The sequence below is a fragment of the Labrus mixtus genome, chromosome 5, assembly GCF_963584025.1.
Source record: "Labrus mixtus chromosome 5, fLabMix1.1, whole genome shotgun sequence".
In the NCBI taxonomy this organism is placed as follows: Eukaryota; Metazoa; Chordata; class Actinopteri; order Labriformes; family Labridae; genus Labrus; species Labrus mixtus.
This window is the reverse complement of record NC_083616.1, coordinates 13,815,780-13,827,755: the sequence shown is the minus strand read 5'-3', so window position 1 is coordinate 13,827,755 and position 11,976 is coordinate 13,815,780. Positions and strand designations below refer to the sequence as shown.

Genomic DNA, 11,976 nt, shown 5'->3' with positions numbered 1-11,976 from the left:
TATATACAGCAAACGTCTTCCTAAATCAACACAAAGGGATCCGCTTACACAGCGATCCGGGCTTTCTCACAACCACCTCTCTCTCTCTCTCTCTCTCTCTTCTTTGCTCTTGCGGCCAGTAGCGCGCGCACACATGCTTACGCACACTGGTAGATACACGCTTTTACGCACGGGCATGCAAAGAACGCGCCCGCACACATTCATATAGAAAGACCTCACACACGTTTTAAAATAGCCTACCATTGCCTACACACACTTTTGACTTGCGTGCACACAAACACACACGGACGCGAGGAGGCGTCCCCGGGAGGCGTCCCCCTTATGTTACATTCACAACTAGGGATATTTTATATCCCGCAGGGCTGGATTTGATCCATGGCTTAAAGGTTGTCTATGAGGTCCGCGGACTGATCTCAGAACAGCACACTGTAATCACAAGATATACGTCTATCCTCCATTGACTGTGTACAGTCAATACAACAGAACACATGGGTTGTTTGCTGAGATATAACGCAACATCCCCCGGGAATCAATTTAGTTCTGCACATGTCCTCTCTGTTCGCCGTTCCCAGCCATTTTGAGAGCTTGTTTGAGTGAGGTGCGTTGCAGGCGCAGAGCAGCACTTGTTGTCCTGTGTTGTCATCATTTTTACGCACAAGACAATATGAGAAATAAGCTATGTCATACTGCACAGGGCCCCCCATTCATACACGAAGCCGCTACTTGGAAATTGTTATTGTCTCAAACAACAGTATTTGTCAAATGTGACCGGGGAAACTAGGCTCCTATAAGTGAAATGAAGTGACGTGTGACGCCAATAGGACATTTCTACTGCTGCATAAAACCTGCCGCTTGCATTGACGGTTTTGGAGAAATAGGTTCTCTGACAACTTAGGATAATAAATGTTTCGCTTTCAGACAGATATCTCAAACGTGAAATCGCACCCAGCTGCTTGTGTAAAGCAAACAAATAGCCCCCCGTGTTAGGAGTCCTCCACTTGTGGTTTGATGAATGAAACCAGACAAAGGTAAATGGTTATTTAACTCATTTCGTAGTAACACTTGGTAACCGGAGTTTCCGAAATTACAGAGACACAAATGGGGCCCACAGTGTGCCACATATCCATCTCTCTTACCCACCGCAGCTACAGAGCGATCTGACAGTGCTTTTACTGCCATAGTGCTCTTTCCCTTTCAATTTATTTAATCGAATATAAGATTAGTAATGGTGTTGTCATCATAGCACAAGGTAATAAATAATAAAAATAAAGCTGATATTTGATGGTGATTATTCCAGTATTTAAAGTGTTACATAATATTCTAATTTAAGCTTCTGTCGAAGCAAGAGAGTCAAAAATGATCCGCAGCCGAAATACAAAAATAATTCTTTTCCTTGTACGTTTTGTTTGTATTGCCCAAACAGAAACGTTAATTAGGAACACATGCCACCATTTCATCTGTTTTTGAACTATTGCTTTTTATAGCCTGTAGTGTAACAATTGTATAACCGAATGCTCTTAGCAAGAGGATAAAAGATAGTTACTCTGGAGGGATTTAGAATACATTATGTGGAGACAAGCGGGTGAAAGCTGCGTTTAATAACCCAACAAACAATTTAGTCCAGAGCTACATAAAACTAAAACGAGCTGGACTGGTGTGATGACCACGATGGAGCCAGATTCTTTCTCTTTGAAAAAAAAAAAAAGAAACATTTATTCTCACTTGCTGTCCAGGAAAAGATCATCTGTGTTATTTAGATAAATACATTATACAAGTGCTTATAAATGGCTATGTTTAAGGCTGCTTTTATGGGTGTGGGTCATTTTTGGATACATGTTTGGCATATGCTTCCTCCAGTGCAAATCAGAAAAGAACACCTCCATCAGCTGCTAATTCTACCTCTTTATCCTCACCCACAGCTCCAGGAGAATCACATCCACAAAAAGCACACAGCGATCCAGCCTGCAGAAATATCACGTTTGTGTTTGTACAGTGGCTTAGGCAACAACAAGGCGTCTGACAAACTGACCCCGCGCTGCAGACAGGTCGATTGGGAGCTAATAGGTACAATCTGCCTGAACACACATTCATCACGAGGATGAAAAGTGTATCCCTGTGAGAGAGCATCTGAGGACAAACCTAAAGCACAACCTATAGTATCCCTCCAGCACGAGCGCGAGCTAATTAATACCTTCATATTGTAGCCTTTGAACGAGACAGGCAATACAAACAAATACCCCTCCCCCACTCCTGTAAGGCATATAACAAATATGGCGATATCAAACTAAGACTGTGCAACGTGCTGCATGCATTTCTGCTCCTGTCCTCCTGCCCCTCATCAATGTCAGTCAGCAGAGGAAGATGTGGGCAATATGGCACACAAGCAACACGCCTGGTGATGATGATGAAGAAGAAGGGAGGGGGGCAGAGCCAACAGGCAAATGTAATAATTGTCACACCAAAACCCCATTTTCTCCTTCATAACGCCTTCCAGTTTATCTCATTTTATCACTCTAGGTGTGAGTTTAAGGCAGTAATGACAGTGAGTGCAGATCTGGGTCTATAACTGGGCTTCCTGGAGACAAAAAGAAGGAACGCACGTGCAGAGACGGACCAATACAAGGACAGAAACTCTATGTGAGCCATCTAACACATTGAGGACTTATCGATGTACTCATTATATTGTGAATGTATCAGGCAAAGCAAGGCCACGTCTCTTTCTGTCTCCTTCACGGGCACACTTGCATAGTTTCTCTACCTCCCCCCCTCCCTCCCTCTTTCTCTCTCTCTCTCTCTCTCTCTCTCTCTCTCTATTTCTACACAATGCATCACACTCGGTGTTCCTATCGACTGGCTTACATGCTGTAAAATACATTTTCCAGATTGATCACGCATATCACAGCAGCTTTGCAGCGGGACCTAACCCTTTTGCCAAATGACGCCCACATCAATATTGAGGCATGCACTATCATGGCAGAGGTTTTTAAGACAGGGGTAGAGAGAGAGGGGGGGGGGGGGGGGGTGGATTGTTTGGTTTGTGGAGAATCACCTTGATTACGCCACAGGAGGTATAGAAGATGGAGGTGGCTCTGTGTGCTTCGCAGGCTTTCCTTGCTGTCTGGGAAAAATATTAAACATTAATGCGCTCACAGGCTGGCACAGCGCGCACTGCTGTGGTTCCTCACGTATAGCCCGCCCTGCTTTGTGTTCGCCAGTTATGTCAGTCGGTTTGTTCAATGTAAGGTATGCAGCCATTGTGTAATTACCACACTAAATCCCGTTGTATCACCTCGTAATAGAGAATAGAGGCAAACAGTATTCAGATTGATATGTTTAAGTGTAAAATGCTGGACAGTGTCAGTAGCTCAATGCTGCGCTTGTGCTTTTCTTGTAGAACCCAGGAGCGCACAGATTTTACCCTTACATGCTTTAAAATGAGCCCGAGCACCTTGACTTTTACCCACATGAAAATGCTTGAGAAGGAGACATCGTTGCCTATTTCTTTTTTTAATAGTACAGTCACCATCACACAACTTCATCAACCGACCCTTCTGCAAAAAGCTGCATCATGGAGTAAGCAAATTGAAGGCAACAACCAATAAAATTCAAGAAACAATGGAAATTTTCAAGACGAAACAAACAAAATGTATTTGAAATGATATATTAAAAGTGCTTTTGATTTTCATGTCTCTCCTCTTTGACTGATGATCGACTCCACGCACACTCATGGCCGGCGAAAAGGCGCCTCAGACGTCCTCTCAGTTAAAAATGTCCTGGAGGTCAGTTTGCTGCTGTTGCAGGTCCATCGTTTCAATTGGGAAAAAAAGTTCAACCATCAGTGTTGATATTGTCATAGCGATTAGACTGTTTCTTATTTGTCTAAATTTCTTTATTTTTCTGTTTTTAAATTCTCACTTCAATTTTAATTCTTGGAGAACATAGCTTTGACAACATATATCGCACTCATTATAAGAAGCAAAAGGTTATATCAAAAATTATTAGTATAGAATCACAGAAACCCTGGTTTAGAACCAGAAAAAATACAAAACAGAGAGGTACATAGACACAGGACAATTCTTATAATTGCTTGGAAAACATTATTTCCCGCTAAGTCTTGATTCTTTTTTTCTTACTGCGCATATGATGTTTTTCATTTTATTTGTATTTTTTTTTTTTTTACAAAAAAAAAGGAAAATAAAGACTAGTATTTTACAAAATGAAGAGTATTGTTCTTGAAGATGAGGGTGGATTTACACAGGTGTAAAGTCCAGTTCCAATAGTTTTCTGTACATAATGTATTCCATATCAGTCCCAGAAGACAGAAAAAAAGTAATGTCTTCCAAGTTTGTCAGAAAAGGTCCTATATATAGTCTTCTTGAAGGAGGACGGGAAGAGGGCTGCTGAATTTTGGTCCTTTTTTCCTCGCTTTTTTCCACTCTCTTATAAGGATCATTGGATGGACATGTAAGGCCAGTTGAAGCTGCTCCCGGATAATAGCATATCCCTGATGAGGGTTTCAATAGGAGTTTTACCTACCAAGCGGACGAAGAACAGCTGCTCGATTACCGAAGAGGAGACGGTGCGCAGAGAGGGCAGCCGCAGCAGGAGCTTCCCGAAGCGGCTGGGCTGGTTCGGGTACTGGCTCCTCACGTACTCCTCCAGGGCGCACTGGGACTTCTCCTGTAGGCTCTCGATGTGAGCAGCGTCCGACAGGCCGCAAGCATCTGAGAAACACACACCAAAAACACACTGTGGTTAGGCTCGCCACGTCTCTGAAACCCCAAGGTACAAGATCGAGTGGAAATGTCCCTGAATCTGATATTAGTTTGCTGTTAACACGTACAGTAACAAGTAATGTACCAACTGTTGGCTACAATAATAGGATTAAATAATATATCATTAAAACTAACCAAAATCTAGGGGTCACCATCCTTGTAGAGAGGCACACATACTTTATAGAAAAGTCATTGTAAATACACCTAATACTTTTCTATTATTTACAATTATAGATCTCAAATTTCATCACAGTAGATTTCTCCATACTGTATGTGTGTATGTACAGTATTCCACAAATAAAACACAGAACCACCTCCTGGTTGCCATACCCAATTTATGTCATGAAAGAGCACGCTGGTTATCACTCAGCATCAGCCTTTACGTGTTATTGACAAAGTGGAATGAACAAACACACTGGCCAAACATGCTTTGTCACACTGAGCGAGAGGGACTGTCATACAGAATAAACAGGGGTCTTTCTGCTGGAGAAGGTGGATGATATCTGTGCCTGCTCTTACAGCAATCAACAAGAATATGGAGCTAAATGTCATGAAAACAGGGCTGTGAGCGCGTGCAGGGCTGTGAGCGCGTGCAGGAAGGACTGGCGAGGCACTAGAGCAAAGAACGAAAGGTGGGTTATAGTGGGTTTACAGGCCTAAAAGGTGGCTGCTCGTCATCTCTGGACTCTTGGGTTTTAAGTATAAGGAAACATAAACGGCACTGATGAATCTGAAATTACACTGGATGTAATGTGACCTAATTACTCCGCAGTAAGCTGTTAAGTCATTTCGCCGCTCTGCTCTCCATAGACCACTCTTGGCCTGTTTTTCCACGGAGCCTATAGGACAGGCCGCTGGAAGCAATCACATTTATTAGACGAGGTGAAGTCAATAGTCACGCAGCAGCGACATAAAATGTCAGAAAATGAGCCTGTGCAGCAACGCAGGCGAGGCGGGCGTTTTGTTGCTCACTGGTGGCTCCTGCAGCCCCGCTTCAGTATAGACAAAAGCATATGAGGCTTGTTAGAAAAGAGAACTGTTATTTTTTTCACACAAACCAAACTTGCGTGTCCTACTGCTGATAAACTGCTGTAAACGCAGGCAGCAGAACCGCCGGCATATATGGTCCCACGTGGAGCAGTGAAAAGAGTCTGTGTTGAGCTTTTGTAGTAACTACACAAGAAAGACAGCTTCAGTCTTCAAGCACTAATACATTAAACGCCGGACAGAGGCTTTTAAGCCCTTTCGTGATTTCTCACTGCTATAACTCACTGAGGCCAGGCACAATAACCTTGTGAACTCGGGGGCAACGCGGAGATCTCGGGGTGATTTACTGTGACCTTAGTCAGGCCGGTCAGAGCCCCATGTATGCAAATGTCTTTGGATTAACGCTGAGTGTCCCTTTTAAAAATCTACTGGAATCAATATGGCTAAAATTACTCAAAGCAGGAGTTTCTTATTGTAAAATATTCTTGTATGATGCATTGCAGCAGTATAGGAGGTTAAGGCTGCAGTTGGATATATGCGAAAAGAGAAAGCTAGTCAAAAGCATCCCATAGTTCTCCATCAGGCCTGTCTGCAGCCCTGCACCCTACAACCTCAGTACACTGAGACATGGGAGCAGATAGCTTCCAGATACGACTATTTCTGCGGTGAGTTGGTGAAGGCAAACGCTGCTATGTGCACATGTGGATAAGGAGTTGATCTAAGACAATGATCCTGAACTGTGATGAAATAGTTTAGCCTGGCCGCCATTATTTATGCATCAAATTCGGATAAGTGTGCTCTTATTAAAGGCAAACAGTCTTCGCTGCTCCTGGCAGAGTGCCACATGACTTGCCAACAACAGTTTTAACCATATCAACATAACTTAGTGATCAACTAAAACATGCTTGATGATAAAGTGTGTATACGTTTCTCTGGGCAATGCTGGGAGCTACGTGCAAAAGGAAAATACAGACAAATATGACTGTTTTCTCACGGTCGAATCTAACAGGATGCCACTTTACGGAAACTGAGGCAAAAATCATATTTATTTATATTAAAACATATATTTTCCTCTCAGTGAGCCTCCAAAATTGGGCTTGTCAAATTGACATAGTTGCTAAACCTCAAAGCTAAAAAGTAGTTATTATGGCAGCTGAAACTAAAATATAAAAAAAAGACAGGGCTCTTACTAGAGAAAAAAACCCTTTGTGGTAATGTCGTATCCTCCAAAAGATGAAAATTGAATGTTGAAGGTGGTTAAGTAGTTCGAATATATTCCCTAAATCCGTATGTACAAGTGTATGATCAGTCAAACTCCAAGTTTGGATTATTTAGATTTAGATCGTGTGGAGCTTATTATTAATGCAGTCTGTCTGATATTTAAATGGGGTATGGGAGAATGTATCAACAGTTGTTCTGTATTATAGTGCAATACATATAACAACCAAGTATAAATATTTAATTAAAAGGTTGTGAAAGTAATGTACCCATGAAACTGCATATCAATTAAATAAATACAAATAATAATGAAAACATTCTGAATTACACATGTACCCACTAAATATGAAAAAAGTTATGACGCTTTCTAGGGATATTGAAAATAGGGATAAATTAAATATAAATCAAAATCCATTAACCATAATAAAACAATACATTCTATCACGTGCGTCTACAATTATAGGAAATATACAAGCACATTTCAGATTTTTGTAGTGGGCCTAATCTGAGACAACGAGGTCAAAACTTTGAGCTAAGTTCATAAGTACTGAGGGGCCCGTGAGTGAGTTTAGACTTGTCTTTCCTGTGATCAGCAGACTCCCTGACATAACAGGCCTGATGCCACTATTCGAACACAACATACTCCAAAATAGCGCCGAAATTACGCACGGGGAACAAATGATGACCTTTAGGACACTGCCCCAGTCAGCAATCAATTAAGCTTTCAACTATGTATGTTACTTTTTCAACTTGGTTCTGATGACTTCTCAGAGCGCGTGCCGCAGGAGAAATTAGCCTAAATAAGTTTAGAAAATGTAAAAAGGTCAGCTGAGCGGAATCTACTAACAATCTTTGCAGCAGTGCCTCTTTGCTTCCTACAGAAGCGATGCACTGACACATGAGTCAACTTCCATCATCTTTTTTTGATCTCAGTCTGCTAAGGATTATTTCCTAACCCCCCAAGACATGTGTTTGTGAACGCAAAACAAGGATAAAAGCATGCACCAACACCCATAAAAGCATCAGCTGTCATATATCACCCAGTGATACTCTATTTCATCTTTACGCTCAATTATTTGACACCTGTTTCAAAATATATGGAGCCGAAGCTGCACACTCTCGGCTCAGACGTTTTAAAACATAAAGTTTACCTCTGCAATTAAACAATATTTAAATAAAGTTGTATATTTGACACTATCTCCGAATTTGAAAAGCATTGATCTGAGTGCTGCAGTAGAAAACTTGATGCGCTCACTTAATCTGGGTTTGTTTACACGTCTTCTGCTGCGGCTACAACTGACATGGGAATCTATGTAAGTAGATATGGAGCAATCTGTTGACTAAATAGCTGTTCCACCGGCAACACAAACATCTCGTAAAGTCAGATTTGTGACTAGACAGCCGTAGTCCCCCTCTCTGTAACGTTACTGCATGTAGGCCTCATCTGATTCAATTTCCCTATGTGTGACATGTAGGACACCCACCTGATGTGAAAAGCACGATGGCCTTCAGGCAGCTGTACTCTGCCGAGTCTACGTGCAGGGTCTTAAGCTTCTCCACTTGCTCCTGGAAGATCCGGATGTGATCCATGAAAGCCACGACCCGGTCCGCGGACATCGGGGAGGCGTGGAGGCCCGCCGCGGCGAGCAGAGGGGCCACATGTAGAGGCATGGAGCACTGGGCCGCGTTAAGCACAAACAACTCGCTCCATGTCAGCCTGAGCAGGGACACCTGGTCAGTGATCTGCAGGTCGGGAAAGAAAGGGATGTTTCTCGCCCACTCCACGGCGCTGAAGAGCAACCGAGCTGCCAGCTCGCAGATGTTCTCGATGCCCATGATATTGTTGGGCTGCATGCACTGGCTGCCGTACCGGGAAGTCGGGTAGGGCTCGGCCCGCAGCAGTAACGAGATGTATCCGGACAGATAGCAGTGGCCGTTCAGAGGGTCCCCGTTCGTCAGCGCGTACTGGCCTGGGTTGGGCTGGGTTGGAGGCATTCGTCCTCGCTGAACCGCTGACAAAAAGAAAGAGAAAAAGAGGAAATGTGCATCCAGGACTGATAAACATTGTTCATGAGTAATACAAGCGTAATGCAGGCTACAGCTAGTGTGTTTCTTCTGAAAGAATCGGCATGGACTGAAATCTAAATTCAGCTCGCTTTTCAAAACATATTGACTCGTGTGTGCTGTTTGTAGGAATTTAAGATAGCAGAGATTACTTATTTAGGTTATCGACAACCTAAACATCTCATCAAAACAGATGTGCTGAGTCCCTAAACCTCCATACTATGTACATCTGTATTTAGAGACGTATTCTACATGAACTGTATGTTAATGAACACCTTTAAACAGCAAAAACACACATTTCTTGATACACCAAAGCACATTTGATAAATGTATTTTGACCATTTCAAGGCGTAACTGCATGTAATATGTAGCCTTCTTTGATTACTCCACAACTATATTTTTATGCGTTTCTATCTCTCCTAAAAAAATCACTAAATGTGGCTGAACAAATTACAAATACGATTGATAAATACAGATAAATGCTATCACATTTATACATTTTAGGAATAACAAAAGGTCAGCTGGGAATATAATGATTTAGGCTATTGTTTAGTATTTAAAATAAAATATTAATGTAACACAGTTAGCACCCTACATGTGCTCATGACATAATCCATATTTTAAATTAGGGATGTTTGCATGATTTGGAATTTCACACTAAAGTTAACACACAGAGGGGAAAGTTATACGGCCTGTAATGCAGCAGGCAAAACAATGAGCCCTGAACAACTTGAACGGCATTATTCAGTATGAGCTGTCTAGTCAGCACGAGGAGCAAGAGGGAAACGTAGGTTTGTAGTGTGCTCAATTTACATTCACACACACAGGATTTACAAACCCATTTGTACTATTATATATTAGTAAGCCACGTACTTATGGAAGAGACTATAGCTTCACACACATACACACTCACGCACACACACACACTCTCTCTCTCTCTCTCTCTCTCTCACACACACACACACACACACACACACACAGACAGACAAACACACAACAACATACACACTACCTCTCTTGTTCCGCTCTAAATTAAGTCAATAAAATATGCCTGTTTTATCTATTGCATTTAGTTGATTGTTGTAGAATTTAGAGAGCAAGTGGGTCAAATAAAAGGGTGATCTGGACGAGCCGCTTTGTTCAGGCGATCATTGCACTCAAAGCTGAGCTGCTATGGCTGCACTGGCCTTTTTGCCCTCTCTTACAGAGCAACAGAGTCCAATCTTTCATGCAAGCATCCCTAAAAAACATGGATGGAGGCTGTAGTATGCCCAGCCATATAGACTGTGACCTTAATGCAACATGGCAGCCCTGTATGTCTGCTGCTAAGATGAGTGATCATGAGAGGGCTTTAAAATAAATATTCACCTTCCCGCCGCATTCCCACTTTTAAACATTTCTTCAGCCGGCAGTATTGGCACTGATTTCGGTGGTGCTGGTCAATGGGACAGTTCCTATTGGCACGACATGAGTATGTTAAGTTCCTGCGTACACTCCTCTTGAAGAAACTTTTGCATCCCTCGCAGGTGAACTGGCCGTAGTGTTTGCCGCTCGATTTGTCTCCGCAAACCACACATTCAATATGCTGCTGACTCTGTCCAGAATTTTGACTCCCCTTGTCCCCGGCGGTCCCCGGTGTGGACGGGGGTCCCGGCTGGCTGGGAGTCTGCGGAGTGTGCGGCGCAGCTGACGCCGTCTGCTGCTGCTCCCTCGCCGGCTGCGCTGCTGGGTTGGGGCCGCTCGGAGGTCCTCCGGCCACGTCTTCCTGCGGATCTCGCCAGACGCTAACTACCATTGCCATATCTCGGCCCCGGAAAGTGCTATAAAGCGAAATGATCGCCGGTGTTTATGAAACGTAGAGGAAGGGAATAAAACGAGATCTCAAAAGACGAGGCAGTGCAAAGTCAAATCGGAGCACACAATCTCATATGGGACAAGAAGGGGAGTACAGCGCGATCAATACATTCAAAATACAGGAGGGCGATTGAATAGGCACCCGATCAGGATTGGCAAGTATCGGGAGGCCAGTTCCAAGGTAAATTGCAGTCAGCCATTCAGGAATCCCTAATCTTGTAGGAAAACCAGAGTCCAGACGGAGCAAATTGCAGTTTGATGTAAAATAGCCACAAAAGAAAAAGGCAGGAGCGATTCACATGGACGCAGGAACGAGTAAAAAAACCTTTCGCTGGAAAGACACGCGATCCAAAGTGCTGCGGAGATAAATTCCTTTCTCTTTTCTTCCCCTGGCTCCTTTACACTCCCGTCTTCGTCGTTCAGGATGGGAGGAAAAACTGAAGAGCTGGATTTTTACATCAATATTCTTAAATACAGCTCATCATCTCGCCAGGCAGCGAAAGAAAACCGCGTCGCCGAATGAAGTGCCCATGAATAGTTTCACCTCTCTCCAGCAGGAGGAATGGAGATACGAAGAGAAAAGATAAAAAAGAAGACCAACAGCAACAACTAATAGAATATGCAAGAAGAAGGAGAGACCCAAAAATGAATGCGCTTAAACGAGAGGACCAGCAGAGCAATGTTTCCGAAACGGGGGATCTGCGCGAATGTCTGTATATAGTGAACTTTGACACTACTATTGAAACTGACACGTTTCTATGGAGATCGCTGCGCCTTATATGGTGCTCATGTCAAGGAGCCAAGAGAGGGGCTGCTGGAGACTGATAATCAAAGGCGACTGACTGGCCAGAGCCCTGCATAGAGGAGGAGGAGGAGGAGGAGAGGGGGGAGAGAGGGAGAGAGAGAGAAAATGGGAGGCTAAGGTTATAGCCAAGCCCTCTCTCTTTCTCCATTGGTTAGAGTCCCCCTCCGCTCATTCACTGCAAAAAATGTCCATCCAGATAAGTCACTGGGTCTCGTGTTCAGATCTCAAAATGTTATTTTTTTTCATGAAAATACAGTTTTAAAAAATGTTGAA

General features: G+C 43.2%; 1 protein-coding gene across 1 annotated transcript; it reads right to left on the bottom strand.

Annotated features, from left to right (window-relative positions):
• Positions 1-3,488: 3,488 nt before the first annotated feature.
• Positions 3,489-11,706, bottom strand: nr2f1a (nuclear receptor subfamily 2, group F, member 1a). Its single transcript, XM_061037955.1, has 3 exons — positions 10,413-11,706; positions 8,465-8,992; positions 3,489-4,724 (listed from the first exon to the last, which is right to left on the bottom strand). Exons 1-3 carry the CDS (start codon positions 10,843-10,845, stop codon positions 4,450-4,452), a joined length of 1,236 nt encoding a protein of 411 aa, XP_060893938.1. The 5' UTR covers positions 10,846-11,706; the 3' UTR covers positions 3,489-4,449.
• Positions 11,707-11,976: the final 270 nt, after the last annotated feature.